The sequence below is a fragment of the Podarcis liolepis genome (genome assembly GCF_965112155.1).
Source record: "Podarcis liolepis genome assembly, chromosome: 15".
NCBI classification, from domain to species: Eukaryota; Metazoa; Chordata; class Lepidosauria; order Squamata; family Lacertidae; genus Podarcis; species Podarcis liolepis.
In genome coordinates, this window is record NC_139566.1 from 11,408,803 (window position 1) to 11,431,949 (window position 23,147).

Sequence of the window (23,147 nt, forward strand, 5' to 3'; positions counted from 1 at the left end):
CACTCTTCATCAGGAGCCATAAATGTCATGTTGATGAGACTTATCCTCATCAATAACTTAAAAATACAGTGGTTTGCATTTCAAATATCAGAATTCTGCTCAAGTGTTTGTGAAATGCTGACATAGTTGTCTTTGGAAACAGAAGGCTGACTGACAAACATTTGGTATTTTTATTTCTATGAATGTCTGTGTCTATAATGTGTCATTTCAATGTTAGGATCTTTTTTAAGGAGATGTGATTTCAAAGTGCATGGATTTTGGTTTGTTTTTCCTTTTAATGCAACCCTGAGGAATTTCCAATTTGCATATCTTTCACAAAAGAATATGTTTTCGGGTTAATGCACCGCTAAAAGCTCCCTGTGTTTTTACTTTTGCAGAAACAATTCATCCCAGACTCAGTTCACTTCCCATGGAACACCTTTCTCCCTGAAAACTCTGCCATCGCCAAAGAACAATCAGAGGCCAAGTGGCAAAATTCTTCCTCACTTGGGGAAAAGCAATTTATGAGAGCTGCCAAAAGGGTTCTCAGGAGAGTAAGCCGCTCCCTGGTCTTAAGAGGAGATGCTTCCAATCCGTCCTTTAAACAAAAAAGGAAAGGAAAGGAAATGCTGATGAGTCACACATCTTGTGAGCAAAGTATTCTTTAACTTGGCTACCATTCAGGAATTTTGCGTGTGGGCTCCAGAGAGGAGACGAAAAGTTGCATCAGATTGCATCCCAGAGCGACTGCATGCCTGCACTGGCTGTCTCCCTTGGGCTAATTCAGGCTCAAAAAAACCAAGGTTTGTGCCAACTGGTGTATGAAAACTACAGCAACTCATGTTGCGGGGATGGTGGGGTCCAAACGTGCCAACCTGATGTGAATCATATTCGAATGGTTTCCCTATGTTCTCAAGGTATGTTACAAGCACACACCCGGCGGCAACAGGATTTGCCACTGGGCCTCAGCCCACTTCCTCCTGAAAATGGGACCGTGGGCAAAACGGTCACTCAACAGGGCTCCACTGCTATGCGCTGTTTGGGAAACCAGTTAAATAGGACTGAGAGGAAAGTACTCCACTTTCCGAGTGCCCCTTTATGTCATTGTTTAGAAGCAGCTGATTCCCAAAACTTGCCTCAAGAGAACAATAAAGAGGGGCTTCCCCTTTAGTGTCTCTCTGGACTAGCCAGCCCAACATCAGTCTGCCCTCTTGCCAGGATGAGCACGTGAAGCTACACCGTCAGAAGATCAGGACTGTCCCTGTGGCCTTGTGAAATTCTTCTTCCACATGCTACAACCACACCCTCTCATTTTCTCAATGGATCAGAGTGCAGCATTACGCTTGCTAAAGTGGGACACTCATGGGCAGTGCTTGAAACTAACCAGGCACTAGGCGCATTTTGCACCTGGTTTTCGACCACTTGTGATCGAGTGAAGATGGCTAGGCACCAGGATGAGATCTCCACTTGAGATCTCCACTATCTGGAGGTGCATGCCTGGGAATCATTGGATGTGGACTGTTTTCACACACTACCCTGTAGAATTTCACCCCACCCTGTAGAATTCTATCTGTTATATATTATCTGCACAATCAAAATGAATTTCTGGAACCTAAATGTTTTTTCTGTGCAGACCGAGCAGGAACAGTCACCATTAAGAAAAAGAGGTCATATAATAGGCCAGTAAATATGTGGACCGTCCCTGGATCAAGTGACTTTTCTTCTTTAAGTTCTCAAAGCTCTTAACCTAGCTCAAGGTTGTCAACTGAACTAGCCAGATGTTTAGCTGAGAATCAATCCCAGCCAGTCCATTATTTGAAAAATATGACTTTAAGCAGGGCCTTGACCCAAAATTACAACTAGATATTCTGTTTTGGCGACTGTAACTTTGGTTTAAGGAGCCATTTGCCACCTAGTTTATATATCTGAGTTTCTGAATGCAGTGAGTCTTCTAGTTCAGTGAAAGCAGGTCCTGCCCAACCATAAGGCAAATTGAGACAACTGTCTCAGGTGGAAGTCACAGCAAATTGGCACTCAAACATGCCTCCCCCACCACTACCAGATATCCACAGAAGCCTTGCCTTGGCAATGCCTCTGCATGGCTTTCCTCCTCCTGTGACTCTTTGAGAAAGAGCCACAGGGGTCTTTGCTCAGAGTGAGGCATCCTGGGCAAAATGGCCCCCAAAGTGCCAGTGTTTTCCATCAATAACATGGTAGAAAAATATGAATCCAAGGCACTCTCAACATTCCAGATGTGCTCACAAAAGTTTCCAACCCTGGAGCTAAATGCTCCCCACCCCCGGCACCAATTTGCTTTTATCTCCACTACTATCTTCCCTTTCTTTCCATCTAATCTTTGACCTGAAAGGGCAGAGAAGGGTAGCTGGGGAGATTCTTTTCTTTTTTAGCAATAACAAAGTTTTAAAATGTAGATGTAATTTTAAAAAATAATTATTATTTTTAATGTGCTTTATAACTTTGAGCTTCTTCAAGGATGGCAACTGAGCAACACGGCCAAGACTTCTAGAGGTCTCTCTCAGACCAGGGTTACCTGGGAAGGTCTGTGGTGTCATTGCAGGCCTGCATTTTCAATTTTTATGGTTCCAAGAGTCCTAATTCAGGGGGAGGTTGTGGACTGACCTAGCAGGCTATGACATTTCAGTAGGTCCAACTTACTCGGTGGTTTTGTACACATCAGAGTAGAGCCCTGCCTTCTGATATTTCTTCTTTGGGGGGCGCGGAGCTTTCTTCTCACGCTGCACAAGGGAAGTCAGAGGCTGCTCAACATTCTCCAGCTCACGCGGCTTCACTATCGCCTCATCAGGAGGAGGGGACTCAGTTGTTGTCTCAGAAAAGCTGGAAAGGTGGGGGGGGGGGGGAGAGAGAGAGAAACCAGGAAAGGTGAGCAGACCAGCAGCAAGTATGGCAGGAGAAAACTTATGCAGGGAGTATGATCGTTCAGCGGCAGAGTATGCATTCTGCATGCAGAAGGTCTCAGGTTCCGTCTTTGGCATCTCCAGTTCAAGCTACTTTGGTTGCCTAGCAGAGACCTTGGAGAGGTGGCTGCCAGTCAGAACAGGTGAAACTGTACTAGATGGGCCAGTCATCATCATCTGTATGCCGCTTCTGCAAAAACTGTGCCCAGAGTAGCTCCAACAGCTCAGGCTTCCCCAACCTGGTGCCTTCCAGATGTTTTGGACTACAACTCTCATAAGTCGCAGCCAGCAAGGGAATTATAGTCCAGAAACATCTGGAGGACCCCTGGTCAGGAAGGCAGTCATAGCCAAGGCCTTACTTGCCAATGATACCAGGTTCAATATCTGACAGCAGTTGTGGGAAAGACCTTTGCCTGACATCTTGGGAGAGCTGCTGCCAGCCAGAGTAGGCAAGAATGGGCCCCAAAACCAATGGTCTGGTGCAGCTTTGTGTTCAAAGGTCAGCTGCTGCATAATTCCCTTCCTCAGTGGTCACGATGCTGTCTTTGTTTTTATTTTATACTGTACGGATCATGAGGACTAGAAACTTTTATGCACACCTACAACAATTCTGTGCAGCTCAGATTCTCCATGCAGCTCAGATACGGGAAGCCTTTGGCCTCGTCAGTTGCTGCTGAACTGCAACTCCTATCACCCGTGGCCATCAGGCAACACTTCCTAGGGCTAATGAGAGTTGTAGTTCTGCAAACTCTGGGAGGGTCAAAGGTTCCCCACACCTGGTGCAGCTGAAGCCCAACCAGTAGTGTTCACATGCAGAGGGATTACCTTTTATTGCTCTCCTGCTCGTCATCTGGTAGAGGCTTCTGCCTTTTCCTGGCCTGCTCCTCCTCCAGCCACCTCTTCCTCTTCCAGCCTTTCACGTTAACCCCCTGAACCACCGATTCTATGGCATCAGTAACCGTGTCAGGACTGCGGTGGAGCAAGCAGCCTTGGCCCCCGCTGTCCAGTTCTTGGCTGACAAAGCGGCTCACTTGGAGGGCGTGGACTGAAACCACTGAGGGCAAAGGGTACTTCCTGGGCCGGCCGGGCCGGCGCTTCACAAAGTTATTGCCAGTCCGCGCCTGCCTCTGCAGCTTCTTGGCTTTGAGGATTTTGTTGACGTGGTCCAGGTTTTTCTTAGTGGCCAAAAGCTTGTCGTAATTGCACATTTTCCTCGCCTGGCACTGCATGGCTTCCACCATGCTCCTCTTGAGGTGATGGGGAGAGTAGCCGCTCAACAACCGGTCTGAAAGGAGCGAGATGCCATCGCCACCCGCGTTGCCCGGAATCAAGAGCCCGCTGCTCTTCTCCCTGCTGGGACTTCGGCTGGGGCTACCTGAGGGCAGAACAGGTGTGTGCGTCATGACGGCCTCAAGGGTCTTGTCCAGGGCACCCTGGCTTTCATGTTGAGCCATGCGCTGCAGTAGATTATCCACAGGATCTTCCACTGCAGTCCCGAGCCTTGTACTTCGTGAAGGAAGCGGGGCCACTGGAGAAGGAGAAGAAACATCAGGAAGCATAAGTAGGTTCGGATTTTCATTTTTCCACTTATTTTAAATACATATATGCCACATAGGTTTGAGCAGATGAAATAAGATAACTTGTAGTACAAACACACCCTCCAACTTTAGCAGCAGCAGCAGCAGCAGCAGCAGCAGAATCAATAATTAAAAGCCTTCTGAAAAAGACAGGCCTTTAACCACATGACTATAAGTGATGGGGCCAGGTGGGTTTCTCTGGGGAGGACTTTCCACAACAATGGAGCCATGACCGATAACACCCTGACTACTTAAACGCAGGTAGCAAAAGGATCTAGGGCTTTAGAAATAACAACCAGTACCTTGAACTGGGCCCAGAAGCAAGTAACTAACTAGCCAATGGCGATGGAACAACGTTGTGCTCCAGCCAACCAGCTGCACTCCAAATTCCAGCAGTATCCGAGTTGGACCAGTTGAAGTTTCCCCGACTCTTTTCCAGTAGTCTAATCAGGAATTACAAATGCTTGAATGATAGCAGTGAGGTCTATCTTCTTCAAGAAAGGGTGCAGCTGGTAAGCCAGCCTAAGCTGGTTAAAAGCTTTCTGATTTTTTAGGGTTGTGTATGGCCATCCTCACACTGTGCTCCTTTGAGGAGGGTGAAATTATCTGGGATTCCTCGCAAGCTCACCATCTGTTGAGGAAATAGAGGGGCCTAAGCAGCTGCACTAACCGATGCTAATCCAGCTACACAACGTGGCTTGGGGGGGGGGGAGATGCTGAGTCTCGGTAGTCTGCCCTTGAACTGGTGCTCCCATTTTTGGAAACGACCCAAGAGGATCCAGGCAACCCCAACCGCATGAGCCTGGTAACAGCTGCAGCGCTAGGCAGGGAAGACCAGAGAGCATTTGATTAACAAAGGAAGTTTTTCGTAAGGCTAGGGTGCCTAGGGAGGATTTCACGGTGAGGATGGACAACATCAGCAGCTTTCATTATCGCATTCTGACCCCTCCCAATCTACATCGCTTCCTCCCCAACCGCAATCCAATTCTAACACTGTCTCAACCTAACCTCACTCTCCTCATCTGTCTCGCATGGTGTCAACTGCTTAAAATGCCACCTGCTGCTATCTTTCCAGCTGCGGCTCAGCCTCTCTGTACCAGCCGACAGCTGTAGCCCAGCCACACTGGCAGCACAACGGTACTTTAGGCCACAACATAAGCTTTCCCCAACCCCCTTTGGTTATTTCAGTTTAATTAGAGTAAGGATGGGGTGGGGATGAAGACAAGAATCAGGAATAAATAAAAATGAATAAAAAGTAGGAGTCACATTAATCACTTGAGGGAACCGAAAGATGACCACAGATGTGGACTAACATTCATGGAGAATCCCACCTGGTACTTCCCCTTATCCATAAGACGGGACACTCTTAGGCCTGTTTTTACTTGTAGCTGTTTCTACAATTTTTTATATAACGATGTTTTACTCACACGCTTAAACAGAGTTTTTATGCCATTTTATTGCTTTTTGTGCTGCTGTTGCATACTGCTTAAGAGATTTTTAAAATAAGCAATTGAGACAGGTTTATAAATACATACATTTGTAATTTGTTTTTAGTGTTGCATATTAAATTGCTGTGACTCGCCCCGAGCCATTGGGGTGAAGGGAAGGGGAGAATCATAGACTTGTAGAGTTGGAAGGGTCCGTGAGGGTCATCTAGTCCAACCCCCCGTAATGCAGGAAACTTTTGCCCAACATGGGACTTGAACCCACAACCCTGAGCTTAGGAGTCTCATGCTCTACCAACTGAAGGAAGGATAATAAATCAAATTATTATTATTTATTATTAATAATAGATAAGACTTCTTCCAAGCTTCCTCCTGTTAAAAATGACACAAGCAGAAGGACCTTTTGTTGTCTCCCTGATGCAGTGACCCTAAAAATGCATTCTTTAAGGCGACTGGCTAGGCAACCTGATTGGGTGGTTGACCCGGGAGCAATATAGGGCACATCCATGGCTGCCCAGCAACCACAAAAGTGACCGTACCCACTTCCTCATCTCTTCCTATGCAGCATTAAGCTTCACTCAGCCCACCTGGCATAAAGACTGCTAAAAAGCGGCACACCTGAAAACACCTTAAAGCGAAGGTGGTAGCTAGAAGACAAGTAACAACAACCCAACTGGTGCAGGAGTCGGATTAATTGATGAGCTCTGCATTACTCCCCATTGCACTCTGAATAGAAGTTTCATCATGGAGCGGTATCTTTTGCCATCTTGCTGTTAACCAAAAGGCTGGTGGTTCGAGCCCACCCAGGGATGGCTGTGAGCAGGATTCTTGCACTGCAGGGAATCGGACCAGCTGGCCCTTGGGATCCCTTCCAACTCTACGATTCTGTGATTCTTCAGCACCAAGTTCCAAAAGGAGTCACAAGCCTACTGACTCCCCATTTATTTTATAATTTCTACCTCACTTTTTACTCATTTGAAGACGACACCCAAGGCAGCCGCACTGCTGACATATTGAAGTTAATACAGCGGCTACTGAGAAATCCAACTCCTGTGCATCTGCTGGGCTTCCAACGTGGTGGGTTTTTAATTGACGGAAAGCTGATTGCCTCCCATGAACCAAATTGTGCCCAAAGGATCCATGACCAGCCCTTCTAGATTATCTAGCAGAATAACAAGCACAGCATAGAATTTTAGAGTGGGGATGGGGAACCTATGGCCCTCCAGATGACGCTGGATGCCAACGCCCATCATCTATGACCAGTGGCTATGCTGGATGGGGCTGATGGGAGTCCAGCAACATCTGGAGGGCCACCAGGTTCCCCACACCTACTATACACTTCTCTAAGTGCGTTTAATATGAGATCCTAGATTGGCTGGGACATAGGCGTAGGTCAGAGATGGGGAATCTGTGGCCTTCCAGATGATGCCTGACCACTGGGCCATGCTGCTGAGGCTGATGGGAGCTGGTCCAACAGCATCTGGAAGCCCACGGGATCGCTATCCTCATTTGAGAAGCAGCAGGAGGTTTATTTGCCTGTAGAGGATGTGCTCTCGGATGAAGACCTCTTCCTGGAGGGGCTGCAGCTCGTGCCCTCCGATGGCCTCTGCAAGGGTTTGTCTTGTGCTGGAAGATTTCCTGGCAAAGGAGAAAAGCGTGTCAAAAAGAAACAGAAGGTTTTAAGCTGTGCTTACCAATGTCAGAAAAGGATCAAAAGGAACCACAAGATCAGCGTTTCCCAAACTTGGGTCTCCAGCTGTTTTTGGACTACAACTCCCATCATCCCCAGTGGTCAGGGATGATGGTAATTGTAGTTCAAAAACAGCTGGAGACCCAAGTTTGGGAAACGCTGCAGTAGATGAACCCCTGTGGTTTTGTGTTCAGCTGAAATGAAGACTAGGTATGCATTCAGCCCTTGCTTTCCTCCTTCCTCTTCCTCCCCCACCTTTTAAACTGTAAGTGCCTTGGGGCAAAGACCTGGCTCCCCTCCATTTGCATCTTTCTCTAAAGTCCAAGCACATCAATAATAACAAAGTGGCCTTTGACACTTGAGATATATTCAAGACCCATCCTAGTGACTTTATTTTTAACTGTTTTCAATGCTGTATTTTGTTTTGCTGTAACCCACACTGGATCCTTCTGGGGAACAGAAGTTTAAAAAAATCTGTCTAATAACAGCAACAACAATAGGCAAAAAAAAAAGGGGGGGGAGAACACAAAATGGAATATAGAGCAGACAAGTTCTATTTGGACTCGGGTGCTGCAGCTGAGAAAGAGGAAATGTTTCGATCTAAAAGACCACCAGGTGAGAGGCAGCATTTACAAAAACATGTCAGAAGGCTCCAACCACCACTTAAGAGGAGCTCTCCACGGCTGCTTTCTCTCTCCATCACTCCCTTCTGTCCCATCCATCCTTCCACTGAAAGGAACACCTGGCACATCTGGTTTAATGAAATTCGATTTCTCAGTTTTCCTTTTCCCACTGCTCTACTGACATCCAGAGAAATTGGTTCAACACCCCACCCCAGTCCACACACAGCATTTTTTATCCCCCACCTCTAAGTGTCTCTTGTACTCTTCCACCTGGAACTTTGGGGGAATGGGGAGGGAAACACACCAGAGAGTATTTAAGTGTCACAACAGCATGTTAGAACTTGGATACACACACACATGTTGTTCATCCTTTCCCCAGCTTATCACAAACAGCAGCCTGAGATTCTTCCTCGAAAAATATGAACTTCTTTCCATTTCTGCATAATAATCCTGATGTCTACATACTTTCCCCCCTTAAGCCCAGATAATACTATTGCCATGCTGATGGTTTCTATTTTCAGCTTTTGTTTCTTCTCCCTCCTTCTAAGTAGCAAAAAGCTAAGTAATGCCTAGGGACAGTATCTCCAACACTGTGCTTTATTTGAAAGTATTGTTTTACTAAAATAAAAGGCCTTTATCAAACCTTTGCAAATATACCAAGCAGAACAATATTATGCACTGAGTGAACAGATCAATGCATTCATGTCCTTAATGTAAACTGCGGTTGAGCTTGATAAAGAATGGAAGTGCTGCACATGTTTGCATTCGCTTCCAAGTCTTTGGGTTCTTCCACCCAAATAAATAAAAAACAGAGTTCCTGTTTGAAATCTACAGTAATTTCAAGCATATTGTAAAGGGAAGAATCCATGGCGGTGCATACAGAACAAGGATGGGGGAACCTGTGACCCTCCAAATGGTGCTGGACCCCCACCATCCCTGATCATTGGGCTGCGCTGGCTGAGGCTGATGGGAGTTGTAGTCCAAAAACTTCTAGGGGGAGTCAGGTTCCCCAGCCCTGTTATAAATAGGGTGACCGTGGAGCTGGCAAGGGAGGTTGGACAAACAAACTTCTGAATGCTCCCAATAAGGATAATTTGTCTTCGGGCTGCGCGGTAACTCTCCTTCAGCACCGTTGCACATCGAGAGTACTGCGGAAGATAAATAGGACAGAAACTTGCTATCTCACACACTCCCTGCTTTCATAAGTATCATTTCTGATGTCTAGACAGGCAAAATAGATGTTGCGAGGACAGTCACACACACACACCCATGTATAAAGCAGGGCGTGGGAGGGTCTAAAGGAGTGGGTGCCTGAGAAGAGCTGAACTTTCCCCTCTCACCTTCCTATTTAAAGTTACCACAAACATTCTTCATCTAGCCAGGCTGAAGGAGAACACTCCCTGCAGAAAGCTGGGGAGGGTTCAGCTTCTCCTGCAAAAATGAAGAGTCTAGCCCCTGCTCTTCAACAGCCAGCCAGTGTGGTGTAGTAGTTAGACATGGGTAGGCAAACTAAGGCCCAGGGGCTGGATCCGACCCAATCACCTTCTTAATCTGGCCGGCTTATGGTCCGGGAATCAGCGTGTTTTTACATGAGTAGAATGTGTGCTTTTATTTAAAATGCATCTCTGGGTTATTTGTGGGGCATAGGAATTTGTTCCCAATAACGGCAAATGAAGTACTGCCCCACCAGCTTCAATCTGCTCTCAATCAGCTGCCGAACCGGCTCCCGCTTCCTAAATCTCAGTGTTGCCCATTGAGCAAGGAGGGGACTGGAGACAAAACTAAAGTTAGTTGGCTCTGCCTGTCATTGGCTCTGACTCCCCCTACTGCAGGATCTCTGCCTTCTGCTCTACTAGTCCCAATCGGCAGCAGGCACACCAACGTTCGAGCCCCACATTGAGCAAAAGATTCCTGCACTGCAGGGGGGTTGGACTACATGACCCTCGTGGTCCCGTCTAACTCTACAATTCTATGAAAGTAAAATTAGTTACCCCCTCCTGCTGCACTGTTCAGTGCTGCTCCTTTATTAATTCTGTTTCTAGTTCACTTCTGTCATTTTATCTTATGGCTTTAATATAATTTGTACCTGTTTTATCGTTTTAATTGGGACATTTCTGCAGCCTGCCCTTGGACCATTCGTGAAAAGTAGGCTGTTAAGTATAACTAAACAAACAAAATAAATAAATTAAATAGAACCTCATTACAGAGGAGACTGTATATCGATGCTTTAAGTGTTTGCAAACTTGAAGACGATTTTCTCTCTCTCTTTGCATTAATTCTGGCTAAGTGAACGGTGGTGATGGTGATGCAAACAGCACCACGTGAAATTATGGGTCTCGTCATATGTTATATAGGCACGCTTGTCAGGAAACCAAGCGCAGCCTTGGCGCTCAAGCTTGCAACGGCCTCCACAGTGTGTGTGTGTGTGTGTGTGTGTGTGTGTGTGTGCCGCAGGCCAAACGAGGAAAGTTCCAGAGGTGTTTATCTCGGCGCTACTTAAATGCACAGCCCTCCAGGGCCTTTGCTGCACAACATGCCTGAGATGTGGCAAGGAAAGGTGAACGAGCCAAGCGCAGAGCTGAAAGCTGCTCTCAGATGAAAACAGCTGGTTTCAATTGTGGGAAGCGCACTTACTGAAAGCGATACATTTTCATCTGACTCACCAATTAAATGCACTAGCAGAGACGCAATGATTCAGAGATGGCACTCGGCAGGCTTCGGCCTAAAATGTCTGTTTTCCTTCTAATTAAGGCTGTTTCTCATCAAATCCAAGTCAGCTCACTCACGGTAATGGAATTCCTCGGGAAATTCCCAGAACTGCACTAACCAACACAACCTGTTTTCTCCTCCTGCTTTTCAGTCTTAACCCGTTGAGGGAGGATGCCGCACTCAGCCTCTAAGAGGGAAGCTAAACTGGGGGCTTTGGGGGGAACCAGGTACCTAACCTGTGGGAAAAGAGGATGGGTAACAAGCCAAATCTGGGGGTATTTTAGGTGCAAGAAGGGCAGCAAGAGTGCCACTAGATACTAGTGTGGAGGCTTCTCAGCAAGGTCTAAAAGCCTGATTTTGGATCCAGAGTAAAAATTAGCTTGCAGAACAAACTTTTTTTTTAAAAGCACTGTTAAGCACTCTTAAGTCCACTGACATCCATGGGTGTTACTAAAAGGATGACTAAAATTGAATATTTACCTGCTTGTTAAAAAACAAAAGCTTCAGACTGTCTGTAGCAAACCTGGCAAATTCTAGAGGAGTAATGGTGTTAGTAGTGTATTACGGCAAGAACAAAAACGGAGCCTAGTGGCAGTTAAAAGACTAAAAGATTTATTACAGCATAAACATTTGTGGAGCAGAACCATGAAAGCGTAAGCCTCAATAAATCTGGTAGTCTTTAAGATGCCACAAGACTCTGTTTTGTATAGAAATGTTATCAACACAGTTTTTTTGTTGGGTTTTTTTTAAACCACCCAAGAAACTGACTTGTGGCTTTGGTGTTTCAACCCAGTAACCAAGCCCACAGAATTGTTTATAACAGGGTTCCCCAAACTTGGGTCTCCAGCTGTTTTTGGACCACAACTTCCATCATTCCTAGGTAGCAGAATCAGTGGTCAGGGATGCTGGGAACTGTAGTCACTCAGTTTGCTTAACCAGTGCGGTTACCAGGCCTAGAGAAGAAACCATGAAGAGTTTCATGGAACCTTCATGACTAAAAAAATTATTACAGCATATGTTTTTGCGGTCTACAGTCATCAGGTGAATGAAGTGTCATCCTCAGTTACAGTTACACATGGTGTGTGGGTGCGTTGTTGGGATTTTCTTTACCTTTTTTTTTGAGAGGGGGAGAATTGTAAACAGTGAGGTCAGAGCGAAAACGAATGCAGAAAAGTAGAAATGGTGATGGTTACATAAGAAACGGTGGTAATTCACAACACAGTTGTTGATGACAGGCACATTTCGGCAATGGTAAGCCAATTAACATATATAATGTGCTAATAATCCATTGTCTTGATTCATTCCACTTGTGAAACCATTAAACCTCTTGATATATTGTAATTCAGCAGGTTTCAAGATGCAATCTGCCTTTGAAATTCCTTTGTTCCATAAAGTCCACTTTAAGGTCACTTGCAAAATGTCCTGGAAAACTCCGGTATGGCTCCCCTTTAACACATACACAGTCCAACAAGACAACAACACAAACCCACTGACAGCATACAACTGAATATAGCTAACTTAACCCAACAACCCCCCCCAACAAATCCTACTGCAGCTAACCAAAGACAATCAACCACACCCTAGGCCACCCCAACCTCTCTTACCACCAAGGAAACATAAAAAGTGAACAGAAAAAGAAGCTATCCAAGTGACACTGACACAAAACTCCACATATACACTAAGTAAGAGAACAGAAGCTTTACCACCCCACCCCTCTCTCCTGTCCCCCCCTCTTTTTTGCCCAACCCTATATTGCATATAACACCAATGTCTCACGACAAATGTAACTGATCTGTAGAAAACGCAACCTGAAGAAAGAGACAATGCATGTGATTTTGTGAATGAGGAAAATCTTTAATAAAAAACATTTTTTTTAAAAAAAATGTCCTGGCAGGTTGAAAGGTTTCTCCACTGACTTCTGAATATTGCCATCTCCGATGTCAGAATTGTGCCCATTCACGCACAGAGTCACCAGCTGAAAACACTCAAGCATAGCATTAATACTGTACAGCTCATGCTGGACACTTGACACTTCACTCACAAGCCTTGTGTGGTGGATCTGTATATAATGCCCTATATGCCTGAAGGAGTGTCTCCAGCCCCATCGTTCAGCCTGGATGCTCGTTGCGAGAAGTGAGTTACAGGAAACCGGACAGAGGGCCTTCTCAGCAGTCCTGCCTGCCCTGTGGAATGCCCTCCTGTCAGATGTCAAGGAAATAAACAACTGACATTTAGAAGACACCTGAAGGCTGCCCTGTATTTTAATGTTTTTAATGTTTGATGTTTTATTGTGGTTTTATAGTTGTTGGAAGCTCCCAGAGTAGCTGTGGCAACCCAGTCAGATGGGCAGCATATAAATAGTATAGTAGTAGTAGTTTATAGACAACTCTCCGACTTAAAACAGCTACTCACCATCAACAACAGGCCATGTAACAGAGACAGAGGCAAAGAGACCAGCCCCTGTAGGAGACTCATATGACAACTTTGTCCCTATGTCTGCTAAGGCAACATGATTACAGGGCCTAATAATGCCATCCACAACACTGGGGGTTCAGTCACCTGCTCATCTTCCAATGTGCCATCATCTGCCGGCAATGCCCTTCTGCATTCTACCAAGAACAAAGAGAATCAGTCTCTGTGCAAAAGAATGGACAAAACTCTGACATCAGAAATGGCACTATTCAAGAGCTGATGAGGGAACATTGCAACGTCCCAGGACATTTTTAAAAACTAAAATATGTTTAAGTATCCAATTTAATAAAGAAGACAAAAACAGAAAGATATGTGTTAAAAAGGGGGTGGGAAGGAAAATACAATACAAAGCTCACACTGAGAATCCTATAGTCATCAATACTTTCCAGTAAACTTAAACATGTAAATTGATATAAGCCCTCCAGGTGTCAAAAAACAAATTTGGTGTTTAGAAAAATATATGTTTAAATGTATTGTGTAATAGGCAGTGGCTCCTTATACTTCCAAGCTTGACTTACAAGACTCATAACGAGCACAAGGGTTTGCAACATCCACTTTTGTTGTCCTGCTGTTTATCCCAACACTACAGAAATATATAGTTTTAAAGTACTTGAACATTTGGGAATATAAAAGATTTCATAAGTATAAAATGTATACACAGCTTCAGAGCAAAAAGAACACATCACTGGACATGCCTGTATCATGTGCCTTTTCAGCATTACACTTTCAGAATCTATCATTATTAAGCAGTACCTTCATGCGGAAATATAGTGGAGTCCAATGTATCTGAAACAATTTTTGCTGGATCAGTCTCAATTTCAAATCCAGAGAAACATTCGATTTTAATGCAATTTCCCATTGTTTAGGTTGTCCAGCACATCCTAATTCCCTATTCCACAACTCTCTATGCTCCTGAACACCTGCTTTACAAAGGTCTAATGGGCATTTATATACAGGAATTGTGAATTTAGTTTTCTGAGAAACTCCAGTGATTTCCTCCAACAAAGCAAACCACCCATAAATAGACACCAACAGATGCTGTAACTGAAGAGACTGTCATTCAGCACTCACTGGCAAATAATATTTACACCATAAAAAAATGACAAAAATTCTCCATCTGAATGTAACAGCTTATCTAACGTATAAATCCCACATTCAACCCATTTCTTACACACACACTTGACATTCCCAGGACATGATGTAAAGGACCTTAGAGTAGCCACCCTGAAAGAAAGGGACTTTCCAAGGGAGGCTGCACTATGAAACTGCCGAATTACACCGTATAAAAGGGTTCAATGCTATCACATGTGGAATTAATCAAAATAGCACACTGCCTGTGTCGATTGGTTTACCAATGCCAGGATGTCTGTGTCATCAGCGACTGTTTTGCTAATTACCACTGTTTATTGCACATTCTCATTGTCCTTGTACTTTCCACACTTAATCCCCTTCTGATGTCACTGTTTACAATTCCCTTGCCCCATTATGTATGTATATGTACTTGCAACTCAGGTTAACACTTCCTGCATCTAGCAGAGCGGGCTGTAGACCACAAAGGTTTAATGATTTGTTTAGCCTTTAAGGTGCCACAAGTGACTAACATAGCTACCCCTCTAAAAACAGAGCATGATCTTAAGAAATAGCAACTGGCCATTCAACATAACTATTTCCAATTACTAGGAGATGGAATCACATTTTTATGGTGTCAGGATTATAAAAGACCTGGGATTCTCTCCAGTTGCCACTGGCTCCCCTACAGAATCAGGCCTTTCCCTCCTTTGCTAAGAACATATCCCGCTGCCAGCACACTAGGAAAGAGGGACATGTAGCATTGGTCCTTACACAAAGGCCCTGATTGGGGGGCAGCGGCACTGCAGCTCAGAGGCAGAGCTTCTACTATGCCTTGGTTCCATCTCCGACTCAGGTAGTAGGTAAAGGGGAAATACCTCCCCCAATATTTTATTCACATTTATCTATACAAAAACAGTTTTGAACTGCTTAATATAGTTTTCAAAAAATCTAAGCAATCTAAAACAATATTGTTAAAGCATAAATGCAACAAAAGTCTTGGAGAGCCACTGCCAATCAGAGTACAGTGGTGCCTCGCAAGACGGAAATAATCTGTTCCTTAAGTCTCTTCGTCTAGCGGTTTTTTCGTCTTGCGAAGCAACCCTATTAGCGGATTAGCGCTATTAGCGGCTTAGCGGCTATTAAAGGCTTAGCGGCTAAAAGGCTATTAGCGGCTTAGCAGCTTAGAAAAAGGGGGGGGAGAAGTGAAAAAAAATCGGAACACTCGCAAGACGTTTTCGTCTTGCGAAGCAAGCCCATAGGGAAATTCGTCTTGCGAAGCAGCTCAAAAACAGAAAACCCTTCCGTCTAGCGGGTTTTCAGTCTTGCGAGGCATTCGTCTTGCGGGGCACCACTGTATTAGTGCAGCTGCTTTGCATGCAGGAAGACCAGGCTTCAATCTCTGGCATCTCCAGGTGGGGCTGGGGAAGATTTCCTGTCTGAAACCCTGGAAAGTCACTGCCCATTGGTGTGGACAATAGTGGACCAATAAGTGTGGCTCACTGTAAGTCAAGAGTAACGGGCTAGATGAACCAACAAGGACCAAACACAAAACTGGGGTAGCATCATAGGCAGGCAAAAAAGAAGATGAAACGATGACCAGGGGACAGGAGTTACTGCAATATTTTGTTGCTAAAAATCTACTCAAGTAAAGATCTCTTCCCCCCCCTCCTCCAAAAAAACCACTGTGTTAAACTCACAACGAACATGGTGAGTTTCCTCCTCTCTTTTTAGATGGACCAGTGGTCTGATCTGGTATACAGCAGTTTCTTATGTTCATTTGGCAGAGAGCATGAAGCCTCTGGATCGACTAGGCTGCTCTGAACCTGGACACACCTGGTCAGCAGGTCAGCCCCCTCTGCTTGATGTACTTCAAGCTCCAGATCTCTGGGAACACGGGCTGGAAAACATCCCCACCCCCAGGCAGGTCTAGATTTGCATACAACTGCTCATAACCCCAGAACCTTCTTTTTCCGCCTGCCTGACATGATGAAGTGGTGGCAGGCTCAGCCTTGCTAACTCCAGGTGCTGTTAAAAGTTTGCATTGACACACATACAAGAGTAGAGGTCTCTTACCTGACAAGGTTGGCCCTGCCTTCTCCATAGGGGGCAACGTCTCCTTCCGGAGAGGCCGGCTGAGCGAGGCTTCCTGGGGGCCAAAGAGTCCGGAGCCATCAGACAGTTTTTTGCGCCCGCCGGTGGCAGCAGAGCTGGAGACACGGCAGCTGCCTATTGCACTGGTAAAAAGGTTTGTGTGTTCGTCGCTGCTGACCGGCTCGGAGCTGGGAGTGAACCTCCCCAGAGGCAGGTTGGGCGGAGTGTCTGAGCAGTCTATCTGCAGCGGCGTCTGTAGCCCCAGAGCCAGGGAGGAGTTGGGCTCTGCCGGCTCCCTCCGGACCCACTGCTCTTCCCTCCCAAGCAGGCCTTTCGAAGGGGACAGGTGCGGGCAGGCCATGTGGCAACGGTGCTTCTCTTTATGCTTGTACCTCTCGCCAACGGCCTCCTTCCCAAACCGGTAGCGCTTCAGGGACTCCAGCACAGTTCGGGAAGGGCCGCTGGGCGCCAAGGTGTCAAGGGAGACCTGCGGCTGCTCTGAGGAGGAGCGGTGCTCGCGGTGCTTGTGGCGGTGGCGGTGCTTGTGCTCCAGCATCCAGCCGTAGGCCATCTCCGGTGGGACGCTGGGGTGGTAGGTGCTCATGGAGAGGAGGGGCGCCCGGCTGGCGGTGAGGAAGGCCTCCTGGCGAAGCAGCTTATGCTTCTTCTTGTGGTACTTGGCGGGGTTGAGGAGCAAGTGGCCGGTGTGCATGTATGACGGAGGCGGCAGCGGGGTGGTGAACGAAGGGGAAGGCGGAGGCGGGTAGAGGGTCGGTGGGTACCGCCCATAATAGCCCAGGCCGATGGGAGCGGCCGCAAGGGGAGAAGGAGAGTAAGGCATGCCGTAAGAGGGGTAGAACCCAGTGCCAGAGAGGGGGAAGCTGAGGCTGTGCATAAAGGGCATTTCCGCCATGGCCTCACGCATTTTGGGTGGCCGGCCTCTCTTCTTCTTCAGGTCGGGCTTTCGGATGTAGTGCAAAGGATCCAGAGGGAAGGTGGGGTGGGAGTAGAAGCTGTTGAAGTTGATGCGGAAAATCGTGGGCAGCAAGTCCCGGGGGATGAAATGGTGGCTCCGGTGGGTGATCCGGATTTCGCTCAAGCGGCTGATCAGCTCCTCTAGCTCCGCCAGGAAATCGGGGTCCTGCCTGCCCCGCAGCTGCGGGTACTTCTTCTTCCTCTTCCGCTTCTGCCTCTTCATCTTGTCATAGGCCAGGTAGTCGTGGCTGCGGCGCTTGCACTTGTGCTTGTGTTTCTCTTTGAGGCTGCTCAGGACCGTCGAGGTCTCGGGGGGGACGAGGGAGATGTGGTCAAAGGAGTGCCGCCGCTTCTTCGGGCCGCAGAACTTCTCCGCCCTGTCGGAAGTGCTGTTGTTGTCGGTCCCGATCCCGCTGTCGCTGGGAATCGTCTCGTCGCTGTGAGACTCGCTGATGGGCGACGGAGTGGCTTCCTTCAGCGAGCCGAGTTCGCTCATGTGGGATGGGGAATTGGGGAGAAGAGTCGGCGGGGAGAGCCTCCTCCGGGCCCTCGAGGCCTTCCGCATTGCCAGGGTCTGAACCACGCTTCCCTGCCTGGAGTGGAGGTGCAGATAGGGCACCGAGTTGGGCTCCACAAAGCCCATGTCGCTGCTGACGGGGCTCTGCCCTCCGCTCACCCCAGATGACTGAGAACAAACGGGTGAAGGAAGAATCTCAGGGTTATTTGTGGCTGAAGGGAGCAAAGGAGCCACTGCTTGTCCGAGCGCCGTCCCCGTCGCCTGCTGGGCAGACTTTTCAAGAAGAGTCAAGCTGTCAGCATTAGCGGCCAAGATGCCATTCAGGACAGCTTTCGGCTTCCTGCCTCGCCTCTTTCCTATGTAGATTGTTCCTTTCTTGCTGACGTTGATCTGCTGGCCTAGTTTCGAGCTAAACGTGGCAGCGAGGGTCGACACTGTCGTGTGGAGCTTGGATTGCACGTTCCCTTTATTTGGTTCTGTCGCAGTAGACGAGAGGATTTGATTCAAGAGCTTCTTCCGCTTCAGCGTCTTCATCTTGTTGATTTTCCTGATGATGGTTTTCATCAGCTGCCCGTTGCTGCGCTTGCTCTCCTTGCGGTCCGGCTCTACCTCAAGGTCAGTCACATTGCAGGCGCTCGTCTTCCCAGGCTCCTCAGGGCCTCCTAACGGGCTTGCCGCTTCAAAGAAATCCTCGCTCTGCCGCTGGTCGCTTTCACAATCCAGCTTGTTGGAACTGTCCGCAGTGACAAAGGGCGCCACGGAGAGGACAGGGGGTTTCATCTTGACCCCTGATCTGATCTGCCTCTTCGGACGGCCCCTCTTCTTCGGGAAAGCTTGCTCTGTGAGGCTCTGCTGAAAAGACGGGATCTCCACCTCCGGATGCAGCACTGGAGGTTCTTGCTCTTCCTTCGACTGCACTGAAAACACTTTAGAGGCAGGGATCTTCAGGGTCCGCTTCGGGGGGCCCTCCAGGTGGGGCATCTCTTTGGATTTCGACCTGCCCCTTTTGGACTTGTACATTTCAGGCAGCAGGTCGTCCGAGATGCACCCAACGGAAGCCTGCATGTGGGGGCTGTAAAATTTGCTCGGCTCCTTCTCGACGCTGCCAAGCAGAGAGAGGGACTGCATGCTACTGGACTTGCTGAGCTTTGGCAACTGGCGCTTGACAAACTCGTGCTGGGCAAAGGAAGGCGGGCCTGCGCTTTTGAAGAGCTTGGCCTGATCTAGGCTACTGTTTGACAGCACGCTGCAAGAAATGTTCTTGAAAAGCTCAGGCCTCCCCAATTCTAGGCCTTTGGGAGGCCGGCAAGTGCTCCTGGAGACTACCTTAGTCCAGCGCGGCTTCCTTCCTTTCCTTTTCTTCAGAGGTGTTGCTTGCGGGCCACCGCCACTACTGCTCAGAGTTTCCACCCCCTGGCAGGGTTTACCTGATGCAGCCATGGCACCAATCTTTAGAAAGGGCTTATTGTTGAACAAACTGGAGAAGCTAACCACCGAAGGGGCAACAGTGGCACGGGTGTTAGAGTCAGTTGCCAGGCTGGGCTTCCTGCCTAAGGTGGGGCTTGGTTTGGGGTCATCGGAATGCACAGCTTTGGAACCGTTTGATTCCCTGCCGACCCCTTTGCCAGCAGCGTACGAGCCAGGATTCGGCACCCGGTTCATACTTGAGCGCGCGCTGTCAGAGGCAAACGGGGTCTTGCTACTCTGCTCGGAAATTCCTTCTAAGAGCTCAGGCGTGCTATTTAAATGCAGAGGGTTGGAAGCTAACTGAGCCAAGGTTGCTGTGGGGCTACGCGTTAAAGCAGTGACAGAGGCGGCTGGGGAGGGGGAGGGGAGGCCCCCCTCCCCAACAGCACTGAATGGAGATTTGGCTGTAGATACATCAGAAGCGCCTCCTGAAGTCCTGAATTCGGGGGAAGTGCAATACACGGGCAGTTGTTTATCATGCTTGGGTGCTTCAAACGTGCCCCTTTCACTGGACGAGGAGCTGTCCTGCTGACTGCAGGCCCCTTCCTTGCCTCCGCCTGACGCTTCTTTTTGAACCGTTACCTTTTCCGGGATGCTTTCTTTACTCTGCCTTGCAACATGCTTCTCAAAAGGCTTACTGCCCACACTGTCTTTCAAGAGGCCTGGCGGCAAAGGACTTTCGTGACTTACGACATTCGCAGAACACCGTTTGAAGGGTTCCACAGAAGGGTGAGCAGCATCTGCTTTCAAAGCCCCTGAGTCCTTATTGGCCAGCCCACACAGACTGCTGGCCCCTGCCATTTTCTTCCCAGAGTCCTTAGCAGCCAAGGCCGCTGGAATGCCAACCCCCGGTGGCTTCTTTCCAGACTCTTTAGTAATCAATCCAATTGGGCTGCTAGCCCCCAGAGGCTTCTTTCCAGCGTCTTTATTCACCAATCCGCTTGAAGCACCAAGCCCTGGCAGCTTCTTTCCAGAGTCCCTGCTGACCAATCCGATCGGCCCATCTGACCCTGGATGTTTCCTCCCAGCATCCTTATTAAAAAATACAATTGGACCGCCTGGTCCTGGTAGCTTCTTCCCAGGGTCTTTGTTAACCATTCCAGGTGGACTAACAGTCCCCAGCATCTTTTTCCCAGAATCCTTGGGAAGTAATCCAACCGAACTGTTAGTCCCCAGAAGCCTTTTCCCAGAATCCTTGCTGACTAGCCCAACTGGCATGCCAGACAACAGTGGTTTCCTTCCGATTTCCTTGCTGACCAATCCCATTGGGGAGCCAAGGATCGGTAGCTTCTTCCCACAGTCCTTGCTAACTAGCCCAGGCATGCTGGGGCAAGCCCCAGGTTGCTTTTTGCTCCCAGAGTCCTTGTTGACTAGTCCAGCACCACTACTAATCCCTGGTGGCTTCCTTGCAAAGTCCTTGTTACTCAAAGCAACGCCCATAGTGCCGCTTCCAAGCTGTTTCTTTACGAAGTCCTTGCTCGCCGGCACGGTCACAGCCCCAACCACTGGCAGCTTCTTTCCGGAGTCTTTAGCAAATCCAGAAGCAATTCCCATGAAGGGCTTCTTTTGCTTTGTTTTGGAAGACTTTGACGGAGGGCAAGTTGCAATAAGCTGAGCCAGTTTTTCTGTCACCGTTGGTGCTCCATTAATCTGAGCTCTGTCCTTTGAGTCTGGGTCGCGACTACTGGCCGGAGTGGAAAGTGCTGACTTCCCATAATCGGTCACTTCGGAGCGCAGCGGCGAAAGTTTCTTTGAAAGAGGGCTGCTCTCCCTCGGCCTGCCCTCGGCTGCAGAGCTGTCAGTCGGCGCTGTGGCTTCTCCACTCTTCTTGTACAGCTTTGACGGGTCCTATGCATTTTAAAAAAAAGAATGAGAAAAGCTTTAAGAACCCAGGCATCAGCAAGGGAGGATGCATTCATTGCATCGTATTGGTTTGCGCTGGCAGGCCTAGGGAAAATATTTCTGAGGTACCAACGCTGTGTGAGCCAGGAGAAGGAAGATTTTGTTATTTTCCCAACCCCATCTACTGGCAACGCAGACACAGGCCTTTGCTATTTGGTTAGTGGGTCATTTCTGTTTGTGAAGTACTGCAGGGCTGGAAACCAGGGGGCCAAGAGGCATTGATGGGGCAAATACGGGGGGAATGGGGGGAAAACGGATCGTACCAACAATGAAAAGTGGAATTTGGTTTCTACATGCACAAGTCAAACATCTAGTATCTTGAAAAACAAACAAAAACCTGAGGGATCTAAGTGGTTTCTCACAGGCACAGCTGGGAGAGAGGATTCAAATTATTAGAAAGAGGAACAGAAATTTGAAGTACCATGGCCTGTACAGAGCTGAGACAATACTGCAGTTACTATGTGTTACAGATATTTTAGAACAGGAATCATCAACTAGAGGCCCCTCCACCCGAGCTGCCAATCTTAGGGAGGGAAAGGGGGCTAGAGAGGGAGAAGTTATCTTCAGCAGGAATGGGGAAGGCATGGCCCCCCAAAATTTGTTGGATTTCCCTCTGCTCCAGCCAGCATGGCTGACAGCCAGTGATGATGAGAGAAGCAGTCTATCAACCTTCATAAGGCCATGGCTTCCCCATTCTTGCTCAACAGCATTGGACTCCTTGGCTGGGGACTTTGGGGTGGGAGACAGGGGTTAGAGCCTTTGCCCACACTCACACTAACTGCCAACCAGAGCTTTGAGAAGTTTGGAAAACCAAGTACTTGGGACCTTTCCAATGCTGGTTAAAGATTGCATTACTCACCCCACCCACTTTTCACATTTCTCTCACTATTTGAGAACATGCCCATCTCCCTTATTACTAGGACCATACAATTTGTTGACTCAAAGGAATTCTTTCATTCATACATTTCAGTAATTAATATTTCATTCACAGCACCTCAAGCACACTGGGGGATTTCCAGAACACACAGAGAAACAGCCCCTGCTCTGCCAAGGAGCTCGTTGGCTAACTGGAGACATGATTTAGTATATGCAAGCAAGTGTAAGAGACCAGGAAAGGAAACACACAGGGTGCATGGTTCTGTAGTTAGGCTGGATGTGCTGGTAGAGCAGCAGCAGGTTAATAGCCGCAGACGTTTATAGGCAACTAAGAGGGTAAGCAGACAGGCCAGCAAGCACTGGCTAATGGAACAGTGGCCGTTAAAAGGGACACGAGTTCCTTGCCAGGTCAAAGTGAAAAATGGGAGGCCCAGGAAAGCAAGACTACTTGCTTGTTATTTATTGTATACACCACCATTCTTTTATGGTTAGGTCTTCTAAGATGGCTTACAACAAATAATAAAACTGGCTAAAAAAAACTAAAGAAAAGCAGATCCAGAAATCAAAGTCAAGAGATGAATCAAATATGAAAATGGTTGTCAGGTTCAGCAAAAAGCTCGGACAAACAGAAATATTATTGTGTGTGAAATAGGGTTGAATCTATGGGTCCCGGCACTCTGCCACACCCCTGATTCTGTTGCATGAATGATCTAAATGGCCCGCAGCTTAATAGGTGCTTGCAGTAAGTGGAGCACCGCAAGGTGCTACTTTGGCCCAAGGTGTGAAGACCTGGGCTCAAATCCCACACTGGGCCATA

The 23,147-nt window shown here is 47.7% G+C and overlaps 1 protein-coding gene across 1 annotated transcript in view; it reads right to left on the reverse strand.

The window, feature by feature from the left end:
• Nucleotides 1-23,147, reverse strand: part of ASH1L (ASH1 like histone lysine methyltransferase) — a 75,667-nt gene that overhangs the window by 32,849 nt on the left and 19,671 nt on the right. Inside the window, exons 3-6 of the mRNA XM_083477492.1 lie at nt 16,576-21,400; nt 7,474-7,575; nt 3,741-4,443; nt 2,656-2,835 (exon numbers count right to left, since the gene is read on the reverse strand). Coding sequence (XP_083333618.1) covers nt 2,656-2,835; nt 3,741-4,443; nt 7,474-7,575; nt 16,576-21,400 — 5,810 coding nt within the window. The remainder of the gene's footprint in view (nt 1-2,655; nt 2,836-3,740; nt 4,444-7,473; nt 7,576-16,575; nt 21,401-23,147) is intronic.